Below are 22,443 nucleotides of genomic sequence, written 5' to 3' on the forward strand. Positions count from 1 at the left end.
GTGAATATTCATATGGGTGGAACCTGCTGCTGATTTGAAAGGCGGCACCAGATGACCACAACAGCTGTAGTTTCATCTACTGTAGAGCTTTTATAGATGTAAACATGTACCTCAAGGTAATACTGTAATTACTTTTATTCATATTACTTTGCTTGTAGCATGCATACTCATTTTTACTGTTGTTTTGAACCAGCCACATGTTAATACTATTTTATAGTATGTCTTTATTTTTTTATCAGAGGTGGTAAAAGTACACTAAATCAATATTCAAGTGAAAACACATGCTCTAAATATGCTTTAAGATGCACTGGAGCTGTGCAAAATGCTTTACGTATAAGTAGCAGTACTGTCAAAAGTAAAAGTTCTGAATGCAAAACGTTACTTTACTTAATAAGTAAAAAGGTATTAGCACAATAAATACTTCAACAAAAGTAAAAGTACTATTTATGCATAATGGTAGAATTCAAACCAACGAATATCATTATTTGATTGTAATTACTGATCCATCACTCTAATGTTAGAGATGGTAAAAATCAAGTTTATTTTGACAACCTAATACGCAAGTTTTTTGATCACATGTATTAAATGTAAAAAAATGATATACATTAAACAGTGTATAGAATTTATATACAGCATGTACAGTATAATGGCATAAGTATACAAAAATTGTAGCCATTCTAAGTTTGTTCCAGTGCAATCAATATTGGAAAAAGTAATAAAATAACCGAAGGCTTAGACTGGGGCTGAGTTCATGGTGAGCTGCACACCACTCTGACTGGAAATAGGCAAATCTTTCAATCTGTACTTCACTAATGATAAATGAAGCATCTGAGATAACAGAGCCATCAATGATGGTGGTAAAAGTTTGAAAAAGCTAATCAAATAGTCAGAAATTTCGGTTTTTCAGGCAAACATTGAGATATGCTAATTTTACAAGAATGTGTGTTTATTTAACTTAAATATTAGTAGTAACAAATATTACTAAAACAATCATAGCAATTAAAGCCATACTACTGAGAGGGCTTACTTAAAAGTATTTTACTACTGCTCCATTGCAGTTATCAAATTGCAACTAAATTGCAACTCTGGAAAATACATGTGTAGTGATTTGATGCCAACCTGCTTCATGATGGCTGCAATCTTCTCTCTTTAGGAGAGAACCAACCAGGCGTATCCCCCTGGAAATTATGTCTTAAAAGTCTGGGAAGATACTTAATTTGGCAGGCTATGTGGACGTGGGTTTCAAAGCTGAAGAACCATGCTGAGATGAGCTACCAGCCCCAATGTGAAGAGCAATTAGATTTACTGTGATGTATATGCAGAGTCACACTGAGGAGGAAAAGAAAGTATTTTGTTCCATGTTTGCCTCAAGTTATCAGTTAAGTACCTGTACTCCTGGAAATGACCTGAATGTTACCAATGTTAACAATCAGAGAGTAAATCAACCAGAATGATGTGTTTATTAAAGTGAACTGAAGGGAAATTCCTTTTAAAATGTTTTTAACTTATGGGCTAAACATATTCATGCTGCAAGGGGTCGTTTGTGTAAAAAACTGAGAAAGCAATATTTTAAAAACATGTACAAGCGAACACCTTCTAGCACATTAAGACATCCAAACATAAAATACTCACATTTTACATATTATATAAAAACAGCAGCAGAGCTTACTTACCCCAGTTCCAGGCTCTCCAGGTGGTCCTGGGTTTCCAGCCTCACCTTGTTCACCCTGTGGTTAGACAAACGGACAAATCAACTCGCCCCTTGCACATGAAATGTGATCACATGTAGACACAGCAATTAAATTAAACACATCTATTCTAACACCGTAGTTATACACGATGTTCCTTAATGATGTCATTAACATCAACAAAAGACTAAAACAAGTCTATAACGGTAGTTGATAAAAGGTTGTTAGGTTACTATATTGCAAGTGCCCTCTTCATGTTTCATATTCCATAGTCATTTTAACAGCCATGGTACAACACTAACAATTTATAGTGCAGCCATCTGCCAAATGGCAGTAAAGTGGAAGAATCGTGTTGAAAGTGTTGTAAAATAGACATTAATAGAGTCAAAGCTCTAACTTAGACAAAAAACCTGCAGCTGCTAACAACAGGGGCAGCTGGCTGGTGTAAAGTGGGCTGGGAGGGATGGACCAGCACTATAGCAGTATCTGTGTTGAACAAGGCAGAACAATCAGCAGGGCAATGTTCTGATTCTTACCTTCTCACCCACAGCTCCCATGGGGCCCACACCACCTGGAGGACCTTGTGGACCCTGTAGCACCACATAAATAAAAAAATTAGCAAATTCCTGTACTAGAGGACACATGATGATATCCCAAATTTTCAAGACAGGTGAGACAAAGGTGTAGTGTCGAATTATTTTGTCACATTCCGACATGAAACTGACTCTTTTTAATTTATGTAGGTAATAGCCATACATACGTCAGCTCCACTAGGACCTTGAGGACCTCTGGGACCGGGTGGACCAGGAGGGCCCTGCAGAAAAGATATGCAATATTGTTAAGGTGTATTAGAATATTATATGTGTTATGACAAGAAGCAGATTTAACTCTTACCATGGGGCCAACATCACCATTCTCCCCCTTCTCACCAGGAGGCCCAGGAAGCCCCTAAGGATGAGAAATGACCAAATGCTTATATTATCAGGAAAAAAATACTATAAAGTGCTATTGAATAAACAATAGTCTTCCTGATACTAGTTTCTTTTTACTGTTAATAGCTATAGAGCTGCTCCAGGGGGAATTGTTGGGTTCTCTCTATACATCTTTATAATCTTGACTTTATTCTGTAAAGTGCCCTGAGATGACTTTGTTGTGAATTGGCGCTATATAAATAAAGTTGAATTGAATTGAATTGAATATAGAGTCAATGCTGCTTGAGGTTTAATTGGGCTTCAAGAATGAACTGTACTAAAATATTAAATACATCTGTGACCATGAACATGCATAAATGAATTGCCTGAATCCATGTTTAAACTGAAGCCTAGACCTATTATCTGGTCAATGAAATACTGAATGAGTAAATACTGAGCAAGGTCAAGCACAAGTCCACTACATGACCCCTCATTGCACATTCAGTCTGTGGTGGATGAACAGAATAAAGCAATATGTGTCCTGAAAGTGGCACCATTTATTGCAGAATTTCTATTCCTTGAGAAAAACTGTCAAACATCTTACAACTCTGCATCCAAAGGCCTGATTTTCTTAGATTTTGTTTAGATTAGTTTACATTTTTGTGTTATGTGACAAACTCAATATTGTATAGTATCAGATATCTCCTGCAACATGGGTATAATCTTCAATAGAACTTCAACACTGGCAATAAAAGTGTAGAGGGGCATGTTAGGAGATCAGAGTATTAATTTCTCTACATGTGTTTACATCAAGTTCAAATACAATACAGTGGGAAAAAGGCACTCGTTGCTAACTGGGTACATGTGTGTGTTGGCCTACATTTAAGTTTGTGTATGTTCGCTGGTGTTAAAAAACAAGTGTAGCCGCATGCTGATTCCTTGCGTGCTGAGAAATCTCATCTGGGTAAAAGGTCTTCTCTAGTCTGAAATCATTAGCGATGCTACTAATTATGCAGCATAGTAAATGTGCTCGATGAGGAAACGGACTATCGGAGCAGGTCAGTCCTTGCAATTAATGGATTCGCAATGGGAAGTGAAGTACTTCCAATTAAAAGTCCATTGAAGACAATCCTGCAGAGATAGGATAGTACCTTGGAATGATGAGCAGTAGTCTGTGTAATTTCATCAAGAAAATTACCTCAATATCTAAAGGAAACTCTTAACGTGTTTAGCTTAAGAAGCTGATAGCTGAAAAAACACAATTACCAATAGGCTACTTCTAAAAGGAAGGTCCAGCTCATTAGATTAATATTACAGCATTACAAAACATCAATAAGCCTCACTGTTGGGCACATAGGGGCTTTACACAGAATAGCCAGAATAGAGAATAGTTGCCAGAATAGAGGGAGTGTAGATGTTGTGATGAAAAAGAGCCTTAACCCAGGTGGTGATTGAGGAAGGATGTTGCCAGCAAATGGAGGTGAGAGGTGTAATCACTGCAGGTCAAAGCCAGGTCAGCATACAACAGACGACAAAGATTCAATTAAAGCAGAGTATACGGCGCAGGCAACTGCGTAAGTGTGAATTTGTGTGACGGCCTCTGATGGTTTGTGGAATGGTCTGGGAATGTCACACACATGCCCTGGCTCTTACTGTTTAGAGGTCACTGAATGATCCTGATCACTGTGTCATCACTAGACACTGCTTCTATAGGACAAATGTGCACATTACTGACAAAATAAGTTTCAATTCTTGCTACTCCATATTAATAAAGGCTAAGAGAAATAGAAGACACAGCAATCAAGAAATGTATTTTTTATTATTATCTTTATAAAGTGAAGGCTGTGACTGGCAGACAACAAATATTTATATACCTCAACTATATATTGTGCATGTCATGTAATCGCAGAATGAGAAATGCAAATTGATATAAAAGTGAAGCAGAGTAACAGTGCTGTGGGAGCATGTCTGATTAAAATCCTGGAGCCTTACAATTCTGAAAACCACCCCGAAAATGACTTCCACCTAGGCCAGCGTTTGCCTCAACACCACCTGTGTGTTTCTTTATATAGAAAATAATTGGAGTGGCTTTTTGTCATAAAGCACTAATATGAGGTGGACTAAATATGAATGGAACTGACACAAACAACTCATATGATAAATTATACTAAGATGGCCATTTTCACTACAAACAGCAAAATGCAATGATTTCATCTCACTGCATCATTTGTCTTGTTTCATGTTCCATGTTCAATTCTAGAAATCCTCTGTCCTAACAAAAGAACCCTTCCTGTGTTGTACAGACAGTCTTAACATCTGAGTGCAGCACGGAGCCTGGTAAGGAAAAAGTCTCGTCTATGTACATCCCTCATTTCTTTTTTTACACCACGTAAATGCTTATCTTTCAGCTTGTGAAACTTCCAAAAGCCAGTTTGCTTTTTCATCGGCTAGAGGGCTACTACAGAGTCTTTGTACAACACACGTCTAAATATACATATACTGTACTTTTAGCAACGCTGGCACCAGGCACAAAAACAAAAACAAATATAATCTCTATATGCTATAGACACTCGTACAATAAAGTCTCTGTACAAGTGTTGCTTTGCCTACATTTGCATCCAAAAACATTTTCGCATCAATGGTTGGTCACAAAAATATTGCCCTGGGTCCTGAGTCTAGACCAGAAAAGAGTCCGTAGCACTCAGATCAAAAGAAAGGCACTATAAATGTATAAAAGAGGCTTTTCCAGTTTCATTTGAACAACACAAACGGTGATATTACACAGTTAATCCTCTCCTAAATAGGACATGTGTGATTGGTACTAACCTGCAGACCAATGGGACCAGGGGGTCCAGGAAAACCTCGGGGCCCTTCATCTCCCTTCTGTCCAAACATACCCTGCTGCCCTCTGGGACCAGGTTCTCCATCCGCTCCCTAAGAGTCAACAAACACATTTTCCAAGTTTAACATTTTTACAGAATTTGTTTGTTTGATTTCATACTTTTTTGTCAAAAGCACTTAGGGGAATGTTGGTAAACATTGCGTTGTGCTAAAGATATTAATAATACAAAATAGATTCCAAATACACTAAATACAGAATGATTTTAAAGGTGATGAACGTCTCATAAAAACATCTGTTATAAGAAACCTATTTCTTTGTATTATGATTGTTTTCGTGCACGTTAGCAAAATGGTTTATTTTCAACTGCTTCCCCACAGCCAGGTGTTGAAACCACCTACAGCCTTTAAAACAACAGTAAGACATGTATGTAACACAATAATAAAAATAGCGACGGAGCAGAGCAGCAAAAACATGACGGAGCTGAACATAACTTGATGAAGTGATGTAGCGACAGCACGGAAAGTGCATCGTTTGAAACAATGATAAGCACACAGTGAGGACAGGTCATTAAAACATGGCAACAAAAAGATAACGTCTCACCTATGGTGCACACACTCCAGGTGTGATGGCAGGTCTGTTTTTTTATTGTAAAATATTATGTTTACTTGCAACAGCACAGTGAGAGTCACTATGTCCTAGTGAATCTGTTTCCCATAGTACAAAAGTAGATATTCTTGTTTTAAATGGGAAATATGTTATTCTATGAAAGATCTGCATTGTAATATTAAGAAATACTATCAGCTCATCTAGCTTGTATCTATTTTCTTCTGTTTTTCTTTCCGGTTCATTGTGCTATAAATATCATTCATGGTCCATTACAGCAATTTCACCCATAGAAGACAGACAGGACTTACAGCAGGTCCTGGGGCACCTATGGGACCTTGGAGACCACCTGGGCCAGGAGGACCCTGGGCACAAACAAAAAAGAGCTGTTACAACATCCCCAAAATAACCCCGAAAATGTAAAAGCACTTATGCTTCCCCTTGAGACATGTGCACTAAGTTCCCTACATTTATTATAAAATCAGCTTAAGTAACATCACCTACTGTGAAGAATGGACGCACGGGGGAGAAAAGACACACACCTGTTCTCCTTTGTCTGCTTTGCTTCCTTTCTGGCCAGGCTCTCCAACCTCTCCCTGGGATACAGAAACATACACAAACACACACACACACACACACACACACACACACACACACAGTCAACCATCAGCTCAGCTTTGCTTCTTCTTCAAATGTCAACAGCTTATAAAAATCATTGAAAACCTTTAGCTCAACATAAACAACTATTATCTGCTGCTATAATCTTGCCAAAGTACAAACATGGAGATATATGTTTTTTATTGTCTAGTTTATTACATAGTAAACATCTGCAGTGACATGTTTGTCAGCTCAATAAAAGGAACCTTAAGGAGCATAATGACTGCAAGAAATGACATGAACACCAGTCTTTCACTTTTATAGGATGTAGTTTGAAGAAACGACACATTTTTAATGGACATTGCCGTAGTGAGGACATAGGTGGTGGTGAGTGCAGTCGACTGACCTTATCACCATCCTCTCCAGGTGGACCTTGTGGTCCTGCAGGCCCAGGGAGACCAACAGGACCCTGGACACCGTCACGACCAGCTGGACCTTGAGGACCTTTCTCACCCTGGACAACAATGACATTTGTTAAAATTATATTTTGAAATACAAAGAAAGGGAAAAAAAAACGAGGAATAACACTTACAGGTGCTCCCTTCTCACCAGCAGGACCTGGGGGACCCTGAGGGCCAGGTCTACCAGACAGGCCAATTGGACCAGCTTGACCAGCAGGACCTCTCTCGCCAGGAGAACCCTGTGAGAAAGAGAGAGATGATGACTCATAATTACAATAAATGAAAGCAATAAGGCAGATTTGTTTATCCTGAAGAGAAGTAGACTTATTTCAGAGTTCACTAATGGATTCAAACACATATATGCATGTATTACCCAAGGAATATGGAGACCTAGAGGAATATGGGGACAACACCGGGAGCAACACACAGAAACAAGTGGCTTTTAAGTTCTAATAAAGCAGCCTTGGAAGGAGCCAGCATTATCTGCTATGGGAGAGCTGATGTCTTAGTGGCTTCCTTAGCTGTGAGCATCTCACTCCTGCTGCTGAAAATGCATTTCTGAATCAAAGCGGGTGCTGTTGTGTATCAGTACTCAGAAACAGGAACTCACTGTTCACATAAATCCATAAAACATGATGGTGAATGACACTCTGCATTTTCTATCTCTGCTGCACTGAATCAACACTCTGTGTACCTGCATGCACATCAACTTTGTGCTCCTAGGAAGACATAAGGTGTCAACGTGGATTAACCCATTTACTGATGCCCAAACAGAAAGGAAAGTGTTCAAGTGGAAACTTTTATGATACAAGGAAATTGACTTCATAGGAGGCTCCCGCAGCACCTTTTTTCAAAATAAGATTCATTTCGGTGTTTTATTTTTACACATAATATTTTTATTTTAACACTATTATAGCCTTAAATTTGTGTGCACGTTAACTTGAATTTTAAAATTTTGCAATCTTGGATAGGGAGTTTGAATGTAGTCATTGGCCAGCGCTGTTATTCCCGTGGTAGGGCCACATTCCTGAAACCTCAGTCTCAACAATGAGGTCCATCCATCCATATCTTATTAGTACCCACTTATCCTGTTCAGGGTCACGAGGGGATGGAGCCTATCGGACCTATTATTAGGGAAGAGGCAAAATATGTCCTGGACCGGTCTCCAGTCTATCTCTGGGCCAACATTGAGTGCATTTACATGGACACAAGTAACCAGGTTACAGTCAGGTTTCTCGATAAAGCGGATTTCTTAAGTGTCACGTAAACGGGAACGCTGGTTTCCGAAATCGGGGTAGGGGATTACAGAAACCTGGTTTCCCCAGGTAGATTTCTGTCGGAGAATGCTCATTACTCTGCCATGGAAATGTGTAGGCAGGTTTCTAATCGGCTTTCTCCAACTGCACACGTGCGTAACCAGAGCTAAGTGACAAATTGAATGAAAGGACAGATTGTTGACTGGGCGACGAAGCCTCATTTTAAAAACAAAGTCTGCTTAGGGTGCGACAGAAAATGTTATTAACACAGAGCTGCTACTCTTGAGCTGCATGTATATGTGGATTTCCCGTAACAAGGTTTCTTAAGTGCATGTAAACACTGTTCCCCAATTGCCCGAAGAAGCTGATTTCTCCAATTACCTCGGTTACCTAAGTGCATTTAAACATAGTCACAGACAAAAAAACCTACAAGCAATTTAGAATCACCAATTAACCTAACATGTATTGGACTGTGGGAGAAAACTGGAGTAACTGGAGGAAACCCATGCAAGCCATGAGAGAGCATGAGCATTTGGGAACTAGGGACTTTCTAGCTGTGAGGTTTATTGCTGGAAGCAGGGAAAATCAGCAGGATCTGAGTGACTTTGAACATAGGTACATTTTAATAGTTAGACCACTCGGTCAGGGCAACTCTAAAACAACAGGTCTTATGGCGTTTTTTCCCGTCTGCAGTTGTCAGTACCCACCAAACTCCGTTCAAGGAAGGACAACTGTTGAACTGGCAACGAAATCTAATGTGCCCAAGCCTCACTAATGCACATAGGGAACAAAATAATCCTGTCTGGTCCAATCCCACAGAAGAGCTACTGTCGCATGAATTCTTACATATTTTAATGTTGTCCAGTGGTGTCGGACAATGCAGAGCATTGTAGCTAAATGCATATGGGGCTGTGCAGAGTGTAATACATAGTGAGATTAAGTAGCAATACACTCTGTATATTTGTGGTGTGCGGTGTGTGTGTGTGAGTGTGTGTGTGCTGTGGCAATGAGAGGAAGCAAATGAGAGTCATTGCACAGTAGGATGCCTGGACGTCCTTAGCAACTATTCTAATGGCTACTGGAAAGAAGCTCTTCATCTGTTCTGAGGCATCTGGTGGGGGTCTCTGTTAGAGTTGATGTTTTTCCTGAAAATTATCATTAATTTAAAAAGATGTTTTTAATGGGTGTTATTAATTCAATAGTGTGGATGCAAAGTGAAAAGAGCACTAAACAATGCCACAATTAGGAGCAAGACAAAGGTTGTAATGTGACGGGAGCAGCCACACGCAAACCACACAACGTGTTTTATGAAGAACCTCTGAAGTGTCTGTGACAATCTGAGAAAAACCGAGAGCACAGCAGGTGTAAAGTGCCGCATTGCAACCTTTGAGACTGATGTGAGATGTGTGGGAGCAAAGCCCGAGAAGACTGTAATCACCATTTGGATGCTCTCCTGACTGTGTGGTTAGTAGTTTGTTTGTTTGCTCAGGGTGTGTGTGCGAGGAGGCAATGGAGCAAACAGTTTTGATACCCAGCTACTCTAGCGCATGATCGCTTCACTGACAAGTCACTGTGTGCAGTGAGATGAGATGATTTCCACTGAAAATCATCTCATCTCACTGCTCGTCATTGAAAATTTAATAAATAAGGACATTAAATCATTGTTGTCACATCTTCTGGATCTCAGGCAACAGTATACTTACAACAGGCCCAGGTGGACCTTGGGGTCCCTCTCCTCCCTTCAGACCCGCTGGGCCCTGGGGAAAGAAGAAAACAACAGGTGAGGATTTCCTTGGGAAAGACATGGCTTTCTGTTAGCATGTGTTTACTCTCTACAATCCTGCAGTTCAACAGGTCCATTATTAGATAACAATCCAGCCAGGCCTCCCTTTTTTTTTTTTTGCTGATTTGTCACCTACACCAGAACCACTAGAAATGTGCCTTGAGTCCTTTAACCTTAAAGCACTGATTTAGGAAACGTCACGTTGTTGACATTTTCATTCTCGTTAACTCCAGCACATTGTATGTTAGAAAACAATCTAACATCCATAATACTTACCTCAGTAACTTGTGGCACATAAAGAAAAGTATATCATGTCCTTCATAAATGTGCTCTTGATGTAGTTTGTAGTTGGGTGAGCTGCAGAAATACACAGGTGTGGGTGCATCTGCATATACTGTATATAACGCTCTCCATCTTGTTCTGCACACGTAAGTTTGTGTATTTTATTTGGAAATTGTCAAATGTGTGTCTGTGTGTGTGTTTGTGTGTGCAGCTCCCTTGTGGGCCACAAAAAGCACATGGCAGCCTGGGTAATGAGTGCGTGCTGGCTCTGGCTGTGAGCTGAAGTAAATTACAATGGCAGAAAACAATCAGCTGTGCTGTTGGTCTGCAGAGTCTGACTGACCTTGAGGATGCAGCCAGCACAACACTCTCTACCGTATATCCATTCCCAGCTGCCAAACTCTAATTGCCAGCATTTCCCACTTAATAATTTATTAAATAAATAATACATACAGAGACAACCAAATAACCTTTCTGCCCCCCAAAAACTCTACAAACATCACTACAAGTCCCTGAGTTAAACTAGGAAAAGTCTTTACAAAGGGAATCATAACCAAAAATTCCCTACTTCTGTAATAGACGCCCATGAAGCATTGCGGGCGTTAAAACAGTGGTGTCAGTGCTGGTGGAGCGATGCACAGGCACGCCTGTTCATTTGTAAGGTGCCACTTTAGATTTCCCCTGCAACAGATTGATTGCTAGGAGTGAATTCCAAGGCTGCTGTCTCTAATGAAGTGAATAGCTGTAGATAGATGCTGGTTCATTTGCTATGGGGCAAGGTTCTGTCACTTTCTACTTGCAAACCTGTGTGGTGGAGGGGAGCTCTTACCGTGGCGCCAGGTAGACCTCTCTCTCCCGGAAAGCCTCGAAGTCCAGGGGGTCCATCTTTCCCCGGGGATCCTTGTGGTCCAGGGTCTCCCTGTACACACAATCACACAGTAAGGTAGCGTTAGACAACAACATATAATTGTTTACTAGTGTTTTCTGACAATGCATATTCAATTCATGGTGCCACAAATGCTTATAATTACAGGGCATATGAGCAAAACTAGTTTTGGTTCTACTGCTTAACAAATAGTACACCGGTAAAAATGTTGTGATGCAAACATCGGCAACAGCTCAACAAAACAAGTCATTCATCCAAGTTCAGTGTGAGACATGTTATCTACTGTATGTGCTGACTACCTGAAATCATGCCACATAAGCAAAAACTGTTCTGCTCTGTTTGCCACTGATGATTCATATACATTTCAATACTGTCCAAACCCAATTTTTTTTTACAGAATTACTTATATAACATATAAATACACTTAATTTTCATTTTCATTTTAGTGGTCTATCAGTTGTCACTCATAAAATAGACTCAAGTTAAGAAATGTCAATTCTACACTAAGATGCTAAACATCTGTCTCCTCTGGTGAGAAGTGTACATAAATGTTTGAGCAATTCTGTAAAATAAAGTCCTATCCACACAGTTTAGAGCTGAACAAAAGCGCTCCAGGTTACTTAAAAGGATGTGAAAAGCAAATATTACATATATTAGAGGTTTTCTACACCTCACTAGGGACAGATGTTTACTTATTGTGTAGTTGATATCCATCTTAATGGACCATTAGCTGCAATTAGGTGTAAACATGCATGTTTTCTGTGGATTAATTATTGCTGTCACACAGTCAATACATGATCCTCAACTCTAATCACAACCAGTGCAGAGCTACTTTGACATATGAACACCATAAAACACAAAGAGGCTGGCCTTTTAAAATCAATGTAGTTTGGAGAAAGATTACTTATTTACTTAAGAACATGCTGCTTAACAGCTTCAAAGCATGACCACCGATCTTTCTGACTGAGCATATGATACAGTGCTCGCTTAAAGGAAGGACAGTAAAAATGCCCTGCAGCACTTTGAGTTGATTCAGTACCTCCCCCTCAGGCACTAAATAACCCTTGTTGTATTCTGAAGAAAGGTTCATCGTGTGGTTCATTTTGTGCAACACGTCTAAAACAGGGACATTTGACTTACTTACTAGAAAAAGTTACTTCTGGTTATGCTCTCTTTTCTATTGGCAAGCTGACTTTATCTGCACAAAGGGAGGCACAGAAGAGTGGGCTTGAGAGGTATAAGAGGATTTGGGCTCTGTTGCCAAGGCCTCCACAAAGTGTCCCTGGCATACAGATGCACAGGCCCGAGTTGAGCGAGGGAGGAAAGTGGGGCTGTAAGTGGCAGAGGGTTTGGAGTTAGCTGACGAACTTGATTAAACTGTCTGCTTGGGCAAGGCAGGAAGAAAATGAAAGCAGGAGACATGGGGGTTTGAGGGAGGGGATTGGGAGCAGGGGATGCTGAGTGGTCCTAGGAGTATCAGGGTTGGTTTGGAGCAGCCCATACTTCTACGAAATGGCTGCTGTCTGCTACTAATGGGCAGTCAATTGCCAGGCAGGCCGTGCAGGGAACATAGCCAGATGCTCCCCAAATCTCGGTGACAACATCCTCACTTGCTAGAGTCTTGTATTGCACAGAGAGTGATGGTGAGATTGGTGCATTGGTGTTTGCTTAGAGGTGTGTTTCTCAGTGAACAGCTGTATATTTCTTCTTGCATTTTCAGAGCTGTATTCAACAATGCACTACTTGCTTTGCATGCCCTGAAGAACAACAACTGTTTGTCAACGCAGCTGGCTCAATTTTTGCAGAGTTAAATCATGTACATTAATTGTAACTGCAAAAGTTCATTCTTTCAATCTCTCCATCACCCTCCCTGGCTTCCTGTTATCAGTGTAATTAACACAAATCTAATATAGCCCACGAGGAAAGGCCAGCCCAATCTTTTCAACAAATTATTCCTGTATGTCTGTTAGCGAGTGGTGGAGAAAAGTGTGGCCATTTCTGTTGTGCTGTGCTACTCCAGAAACATAAAGAAGGATTTATTTTTTGGGTTCTTTTGATACAACTTTGTTCTTCTCTGAGACTATACTTAATGAGTGTAGTCAGTAACGGAATGTCCCTTTTTGTGGTTTCTGCATACCTTGGCTCCCTCCTTGCCAGCAGCCCCCGGAAGACCTTGTTCTCCAGGTGGACCTGGGGGTCCAGGGTGGCCTCTCTCACCAACAGGACCAGTTTCTCCAGTGGGTCCCTAAGATGTGGGTTTTATTTACAGTTCAGTCCCAAAAAACACATTTTAACAGCTAATCAAATACTAATCACTGATAGTGGTATGTTCACATGCAGGTATCATTTTGAAAGCGTGACAATAATAGTATGTTTTTGATTGATCTGTTCAAATCTGTTGCCACGGCTGTAGGTTGTCATAGACATCATTTGTTAAGCTGAATTACAAAACATTAAAAATTGCAATGCTTCATGATACATTTCTCTTACCTGGGGCCCAACAACACCTCCAGGGCCTGGGGGACCAGTTTTACCTTGGAAACCCTGAAAATAGATTATACAGGCTTATTTACATGATTTATAACAAATAACATTTATTTAACAAAGCTTATCTAGTAAAACCCCAGTAAAGGAAATATAGTGATTCTACTTGAGTGTGTTTCATCTGTACAACATTCTAGATTTTGCCTTTTGTATTTGTGATAAGATTTTATGGCTTCAAGAAGCTAACAGGAAACACAGAGAGAAGGATGACATGCAACATATTTTCAGCTAAAATCACACCATAGTATCAAGACCCCCATTGAGACTTATAACTATATTACTATAAATTCATATCATTTATTTTTGATCACTGCCTGTTTTAAGGAAGATAAAGGGTTCACACACTTAAATCCATTTACTTGATCTGACACTAGGCTTTCAGTCTTCTTAACGCTAACATTTTCTCTATTGGTATCCTTATGTGAATGAGTCACTTACTTACTGTAGAACTCTGCAGCTCTAAGCTGATTTCAAGTTTGGTTAATGTAGTTTCACAAACAGCCTATATCAACTTGTAGCCAATTGTTACTATTAAACAAGGTCTGGAAACCCCATTGTAATATCCTTACTTTAGTCTGGTAGCAAAACATGTGGTTGTAAGACAATAATGCAAAGTAATAATATTTAGATTTTCTTATTCTTGCAAAAAAATCACAAATATTTTACAAATTAGCACATCTTTTATCACTCAAATGCCAGCAAACCAGATAAAACTATTTAAATTAGACAATGTGCAGTTTGGCTATTACACTGCAACAATAATACAACACTAGTACTGATAAATAGGAATCTTTAAAACCTTGAGAACCTTTAAAAGTTAGCACCCAGTGTTCTCCAGGGTGATAAAGGCCAAGAAGTTGTAGTAAAGTTGTTGCATAAGTTTATATTCACAGTGTGTGGTTGATTTGCAGAGCAGTGTTCCCTGTAGATATAGTTAAGCAGATTCAAACTGTAGAAGAGGACCAGCCAAAAAAGAAGTTCAACATCTCAAGTATCGACTCTGCAGCACAATCAGATGAACTTCTTTCTTCCGGGAGAGGAACAATCCAATCTGCATTGGCTTGAGATGTCTTCCGAATGTATTCCCCAAATATTAACCCTATGTGATCCTTAGCAGGCAGCTATTAAGTCAATTGATAAAGCAGGAGAAAGAAGTTAACGTAGATTTCTTACACAGACGTGTTTGCCAAATCTGTGTTCCTAAAATGCTGCTGTATTGTATGAAAATGTGATGTTTAAACAGGCACTGAGAAGCACAAAAGCAAACATATCCAACCGCAAAGGCAAAATGTAGGTGAGTCATTAAACACAACCAGTTTTCACTTTCAGTTTTCACCAATTTGCATTTATAACTCGTTTCATTTATAGCCTTAGAACTACACAACCTTTTCAAATCCAAGCTCTTAGAAAGCTTATCCTGGCTGTCTTGTGACTCCAGGCCTATTGATCACTATGTGTTGTGATTTATGTTGATGTATTATTCAAAGGAAACCTTCAGGCCATGCTGTTACAGCATCAGTCTGACTAAGAGACACCAACCCAAATCTTTATTTGCACTTCCTCAAATGTAAGTTGTGTTGCCAAGGCTGGGAGGATTTGAGCCTCTTTATTATTGTGATCAATTCTCATATTGGATGCTTGTGGGGCCTGTTCATCGGCGCATAAATCTACAGCCGTAAACATCTTAATGAAGACTCTATAGCTGTCGCTTCAACAGCAGCAAAGGCAGCAATGCACTCATCTGTGGTGTGTTATGTTATCTGAAGGAAAGAGGCAGGCAAAAAGGCAAGCTTTAATGATAGAGGTGATGATCTGTCGAGCTTTTAGTAGAATTTATTGCCCTCTGAGCCTCATCAAAGCAAGGTGCAGTGATGCATACCAAGTCCAGTGGAATCGAAGAGGAGGGCAAGGGCTTGCAACTAGCTGTGATCAAATCGAACGTGTCCCACAGGATAGGCAATGATGCTTCTTTGGGACAAATTTACAACAGCCATTTCTCATTAAGCTCGTAAGTGTATCTTGACAAAACCACACAAACCACCATATCATGGTGCAGCACATTTTATGGCCACTGGTTTAAGTTATTACTGCTCGTTACCTTGTTGCAACTGCTAAAGTTCAGCATCCGCTTACTAGATATTTGCAAACTTGCCAAAGTTACAACAAGACAGATGCTCCATCAGAAATGGATGGTTCCCCAGCTCCCTTATGTGTGAGATAGCAGTCTGAGCCATCTGGATTTACTCAGACAGAATGCGGTGTGTGTGTGTGTGTGTGTGTGTGTGTCAGAGCAAGAGAATGGACGAAGGCAGACAATGCACAAGAGCTTTTTCTAGCTTTGCTTTTGGCGCCACACTGAGACGTTGTATAAATGATTGTGATCCTTTTCATACAAGAGCAATAAAGGTAAGTAGTGGGGGAGGAGAAAAGGGGGGTTCAATTGAAGTGGAGCTCACTGATTGCGTGGATCAGCTCTGTCCTGCAAGTGAGAGGTAATTTGTGGAACGAGACCTAAAAAGGTCTGGCAGGGAACGAACTAAATTAATTGTTGGAGGATAAAAATATGGTTTCAAAATGTTTTTTCTGCTATCTTTGCGATTACATTTATTTTAGTAAACCTTCCTTTGAGGCTTAATATATTTGTGCAGTCTAAGTCTGAAAAACCTGAGAGTGAAAGTGAGGTGTGAAAAATGACTGGTCAGTGCAGATGTGAAAAATAAGATTTAGGTCTCAGCTAGATGTGAAGTCTTCGGTTTGCACATTTAGCAAAAAATATGGAGTCTGAACCTACAGCCATAACTGAACATATGAATTACAGCTCATACAGGATGCTGCCCGACTTACTGTCTCTCCACGCTGGCCTGGGTGTCCGGGCAGGCCATCCTTCCCAGGTGGTCCCTGTAAGGCACAAATTCAAATACACATTAACTAAGTAAAACAGGACATTCATCACAATGATGTGGAGTGAATAATAGTGCTACGCAATTGACCCTATTGTTGGCATCAAAGTTTACTGTATATTAGATTTTATAATTACAGTATTGTGCAAACAATTCAAAGTCACAACACACAGTACACACATCACTGTCAGACTGGCAAAAATAGACTGAATAGTGGAACAATTATGAAAAAATAACAGGTTCTGTTTTTTTGTTGAAAGAAACAACATCGGTGGCTGAGGGCTGACAGCCAGCTGTGAATCTAACCTGAATCAATAGGTGGAAATTACCACTTTTCTCCCGCTCAGACTGGAGAGTGAGAAAATGGATTCTGCTCCAGTTAGACTAGTGATCCCAGCGCAGAATTAGGGATATTGCTCTATAATACCCCGTGAATTCCGCCAAATTAAATCAATTGCGACATCGAATGTTTGAAAACTAGGCTTATTTGGTGTTGAGAAAATAGGAAGAAGAAAGACAGTAAGAGTATAGACGCTGGACATGTAGGTAGTTTGCAGCTAATTCCTGAGGAAAATGATTTTACACTGAGCTGTCAAGTGTGTGTTGCAGAGGAGAAAAAAATGCTTACAGGGGGGCCCTTTGGTCCTGGGAAGCCCACTGGTCCCTGAGGTCCTTGAGGTCCCTGCAATTAGCATATTAATCATATTATTGAGAAATTCCCAAAGGACTGGAAATGGTTTACTGCATTATACAAAAAGAAAACCAACAACACAACAAGGTTAAAAGCTGGAAGGTTATTACATGGAGATTGTGACAAATTCTAAGGCAACTTTAGAAATTTACTGAAGCTAACTAGTATGAAATCTGCTTGACAGCAACAGTGTTGCAGCCAAGGGAACATGTGTGGCTTAATTTACTATGATTTAGTATAATATAAGAAAGTGAATAAATAGATGTGAAAAGTGTCAGTGTATAAACTAAATAACGTTAAAGGCGCAGGAACATAAGGAATGTGTGAAGAATGAACAAATGTAGACATGAAGAAACCGCAAAATCACCCATCTGTGGACTCATAACCTGTAGCTCCTGATCAGGAAACCTGTTTCCTCCACTACCCCAATATCTCTGTTTCAAAAGCTAGTTTAGATTCAGTGCTATGGTTGTACAGTAAATGTTACATTACCAGAAAATCTCTTTCGTTTTGATATCTAAAGCATTATTCCCAGGAATAATGTTAGCAGTCAACACTCTAAATGTTCCTCTATATGTTTGCAAAAAGATCTCATTGTTTTAATGTTATCAGATAAAATTCCTCCCAATTACTGAATTACTGGCAGGATGGGGGAAGAACAACCTTAGTAACCACGATACCCAAGAAATACCTATGCGTGTTAATATAAAAAATATAGGATGAGGATGATTCTCAAATGTTGCTCATGGAAGTTGGTGAACTAGTTTTTGCTGCCAAAATCTAAAATAAAACTAACATAAACACTAACTAACACAAAAATTACATTTTGGTCATATGATTAAATTACTAAAACTAATCAAAAGGTGGTAATGATTTCTGACCCTTCTCCAAGAATAATAATGTTATATCACAACATGATGCTTAGTGTACAGTACACACACACACAATGACGTTGTATTTGTAATGACAGGCTGAGAGCAGCAGAAAAAGAGTCCAAGGGAAAATGAGACAATCGGAGAAGGAAAGTAGAAGCGAATAATGAACAAAAAGACAATTAAAGTCTGGCATGGAAGAAAAAGAGGTCAATGTGTCACTTACACAACATAACTGACAGAGATGTTCATATTCAAGCATTGTGCATGTGAAATATGTGAATAAAGTGCACATCTGATTTGGAAAGCTACTGTATATTGTTAGGATAACAAGGCCTTGGGATTTAGAGAGATTAAATATAAACCACCATAGAAACTATCTGATGCAAACTGAGTTACCCTTTTTACACTCTCATTTACACTTCCCCGCAGATTAGATTGTTTCATTTCATCTTTGAATCATGCACATCCATCAGATTGGAGTTGAATCTGCCGCGGTTGCTCTGTGTGAGCACCGATGAAAGTATCTCATTTTCATGAGTTCATGACATTTTAGTTTGGCCAACTAAACTTTTAGAACTCTGAATCTCCCGGAACTGCACTACACCCACTTAGAATCATGTAGTTCATGTAGCTCAAACACTGCCCATCAGCATCTGCTTTAATATTCTAAGTGTTGTGAAAAAGTCCCCACAGGACTAAGGGGCAGGCATTTTAACAATGTTCTTTGTGGCGGATGTGAGCAAGCTGCTTACATATGATGCTGTATTTAAAAAAAAAAAAAAGAATATTCTCAAATGTGTAGACTTGAAAACACAACCTAAGAACTGACCATTGTAGATGCGTAGTCTTTGTTAAAAATGCCCACAATTAACACTGGCCTTTGACACTGGAAACACTGAATTTGACTATTTTAATGAGACATAATAAGGAAGTTACTGCGCTTGGCCGTGTAGCTCGTGTGGAACACAAAAGGTTCCATTATTGTATCAAAAAAGATTTATACTTGTGCAAAACTTCTGGAGTAACATTTCAACACTGTTGAGTCTTCGTCAGAGTCAGGTGATTTGTTTTTTTTTTTACCCTGATGAAGACAAGGATGTGTCACATTTGGAAGAACACACTAATTTAGAACATTTGCTATGCACTACTAATAGAAGCAAACATATCACTATGATCCAGACTTTTTAAAAAAGATTTGTTGTCTTTTATCTGAGAAGCACCTGAAGCAGCTACATATCATTAGGTGATGTTCAGAAAACATCATTTATTTTTTCGATCTGATAGAGGTCAGGGCTCTGTTTTCTTTTCACCCCTTGCAAACTCACCACTTTCTGCAGCTGCTTAATAGTTAGAGTTTGTTTTTTTTGTTTGTTTGTTTCAAGCCTTCTATGAACCTATGTTTAAATTCCAGCCAATGTTTAAGATCATCTTCGTTACACAGCAAAATGAATTCCACCAACACACTACTGAAAGTCTAACAAATTTAATGAAATGTATTAAATAAAGTCCCACTGCTGGGAGGCTTTTATTGTAAAGCAACTGAGTTAGCCACCTCGGGCGACCTCATTGCACGATAACAAAATACTATTAACGGAGACTTGAACTGTTTTCTTTTCTTCTTTACTGGACCATCAGTTGGAAACACTGCAGTGTGCTGAGAATGGATGGTAAAAGGGAGAAGTGAAGGAAAACAGAAACAGAAACTGCTGGCTGCTGATAAAGCTACGAACATAAACATAGCATTGAAGCAACACCACAAATCAACTGTTCTGCATGATAGTATGTGCAAAGTGTGTCACCTAAGCTGACCAAGCAGCTAGACCTGTTCACTTGTTCTAGGCCAATGGGGAATATCTACAGCTAAGTATTTCTAATTGTTTGCTGATAATTAAGGTGCATTATATTGAATTGCATTGAATGTTTTCTTGCTTTTTTCACTTCCTTATCATTATGCTGGGGAACTAGAACATTTAAGCACTTTGATCAAATGTAAAGGTCAATGCATTATGATGGTGAAGGTGAAGAGATACTGAATGGCCTCAAATTTCAAATCTAAAATTTGTAATCTATATATAATATAGCTATCCCCAAGTGAGTGAGATCTGGACTTACTCTCTCACCAGGTGGGCCTGGAGGACCATCATTGCCTGATGTGCCCTGCAACACACAACAACAAATCATCAGTTACACTCTGCATATGCGGCCTGGAGAAGAGCACTTGAAGGCAGCACCGTGCGAAAATCTGGCAAGTGGTATTTGACCTTAACTACTGTGTTTTACACTTTGATGGAGCTCAATCTAGTAAAAAGCCTATAATAAGTGTGAGAGTTGTGCTTTGTTGTTTGTACCTTGGGACCTGGTTTTCCTGTTGGGCCTCTGGCTCCTCGAGCACCGCGAGGACCCTAGCGAGAACAATAAAAAACCTCAAGTGAAACACAGAGCTCGGAAAGTACTACAAGTTACAGCTAGTACAGTCTAGTTTAATGATGACAAGTCTTCCAATCGTCAGAATGCATGAAAATCAATGACATGGGACAGTGCATACCGTTGGACCTCTTTGCCCTCTTGGACCAGATTTGCCTGCTACACCCTGTTAGATAACAAAACAAATAACCTGATTAACTCACACAATTTCATCAATCCTTGTCTTTCATTTTCAATATTAAAACCCTTTTCCTGCAGAAGAGATTTAACACCACAACATTCCTTATTGCCAACAGAAAATACTGGGGCTGCGTGTTTATACAGTAGGTACACCATGCTCAGTCATGTCAATTATTGTTCTTCCCATTGGAAATAATAAATAACTAATTTGTACAGCACAAAGAGACTGCTACTGAATGCAGTGAAAATATTCCAACAAAAGCTGAAAAATGGCTTCCTGGCTTTGGGTCAACACTGCCCAAAATTCATCTGATGAAAGAAGTACTGAGTGATTACCTTTGGCAGGTAGCCTTGGCCTAAGTGATTTACCTAGACTACTTTTAAAAGCCGATATATAATTCTGATGTTCTCAATGAAGGAAACAGCTGGTTTCCCTATAGCACATTGTACATTAAGATCATCAGACATTCTTACTTTGTCTTTACCTCGATGAATCAGCATTTTAAAAAGGGTAAACCTGGATAAGCCAGCGTAGCAAGTATATGTCTATTTCATAATTAGCTGTTAAAAATAAAGTATTTACTTTTAAACTATTTCACAGCAGTTCTCAAAATATTGTTTTACTTTTTCTAGAAATAAAGAAAGTACCTCAATGAAAGCACAACTACTAGCACATCTTTTGTCCTCTCCCAAACATTGATTTTGTTGTTTGCTGTTATTTTTTGTGCCAAGTCATAATATAGATGCCTTGTATAATAGGAATCAATTTTCTTTTTTGTTGGGATATGATGGCGTGGTGATTTTCATACACAAACAGGCACACCGAGTGTTTTCTTACCCTGGCTCCTTTCTCACCGTTGGCTCCAGGGAACCCGGGGAAACCGCTCGAGCCCTGTGGATAGAAGAGACGAGTGGGTCAGAGCATGAACCCTTTATAGTGTTTCTTATCTGCACCATTGTTGGATGTCAGCTTCAGTTCGTTTGTCATGGTGTGACACTATGGCCCTTATGTAAAATTCCATGAAAATATTATCATAAAACCAAACCATTCAATGACCTTAACACTTGCTCCTTCCTGATTTGTTAATGATATTTTTTAAATGTGCTTTTGCTTCAGCTGAATGATGCCATTTAATGCAGCGAATTTGTTAAAGTTGTAAAACACATTATGTAATCGGCCAGTGCAGTCTAATAATGGAAATTTTATTAATAATATGGGCACACACACACACACACACGCACACACACAGACAAGACCCACACAAGACAAGGTGACAGGATGTAAAAGTCTGTGAACAGGGGAATAAAAAGCTGCTTACCCACAGTGCAGCATCTCACCATATGTTGCATTGGGAATATTTAGTCAAAGTTGAATCAGTTGCAAACTTTGACTTTCTCCAAATGTAAGATTTCCACATATTACTACTTTATTAGTTAACATTATACATAACATATTACACATGTATAAGATATATCTTAAATTATTTAATCCTAAACTGTGAGACACTGGTATGAATTAA

General features: G+C 39.3%; 1 protein-coding gene across 8 annotated transcripts in view; it reads right to left on the reverse strand.

Moving 5' to 3' along the window:
• Positions 1-22,443, reverse strand: part of col11a1a (collagen, type XI, alpha 1a) — a 73,279-nt gene that overhangs the window by 14,177 nt on the left and 36,659 nt on the right. For all 8 annotated transcript variants that reach the window (XM_067486425.1, XM_067486428.1, XM_067486432.1 and 5 more), the window contains 19 exons: positions 21,762-21,815; positions 20,865-20,909; positions 20,668-20,721; positions 20,432-20,476; positions 17,382-17,435; positions 16,698-16,751; positions 13,800-13,853; positions 13,447-13,554; positions 11,253-11,342; positions 10,062-10,115; positions 7,234-7,341; positions 7,048-7,155; positions 6,587-6,640; positions 6,356-6,409; positions 5,426-5,533; positions 2,583-2,636; positions 2,449-2,502; positions 2,225-2,278; positions 1,674-1,727 (listed from right to left, as the gene is read on the reverse strand). In XM_067486425.1, coding sequence (XP_067342526.1) covers positions 1,674-1,727; positions 2,225-2,278; positions 2,449-2,502; positions 2,583-2,636; positions 5,426-5,533; positions 6,356-6,409; positions 6,587-6,640; positions 7,048-7,155; positions 7,234-7,341; positions 10,062-10,115; positions 11,253-11,342; positions 13,447-13,554; positions 13,800-13,853; positions 16,698-16,751; positions 17,382-17,435; positions 20,432-20,476; positions 20,668-20,721; positions 20,865-20,909; positions 21,762-21,815 — 1,260 coding nt within the window. The remainder of the gene's footprint in view (positions 1-1,673; positions 1,728-2,224; positions 2,279-2,448; positions 2,503-2,582; positions 2,637-5,425; positions 5,534-6,355; positions 6,410-6,586; positions 6,641-7,047; positions 7,156-7,233; positions 7,342-10,061; positions 10,116-11,252; positions 11,343-13,446; positions 13,555-13,799; positions 13,854-16,697; positions 16,752-17,381; positions 17,436-20,431; positions 20,477-20,667; positions 20,722-20,864; positions 20,910-21,761; positions 21,816-22,443) is intronic.

This window comes from Channa argus, chromosome 19 (genome assembly GCF_033026475.1).
Source record: "Channa argus isolate prfri chromosome 19, Channa argus male v1.0, whole genome shotgun sequence".
NCBI lineage: Eukaryota > Metazoa > Chordata > Actinopteri > Anabantiformes > Channidae > Channa > Channa argus.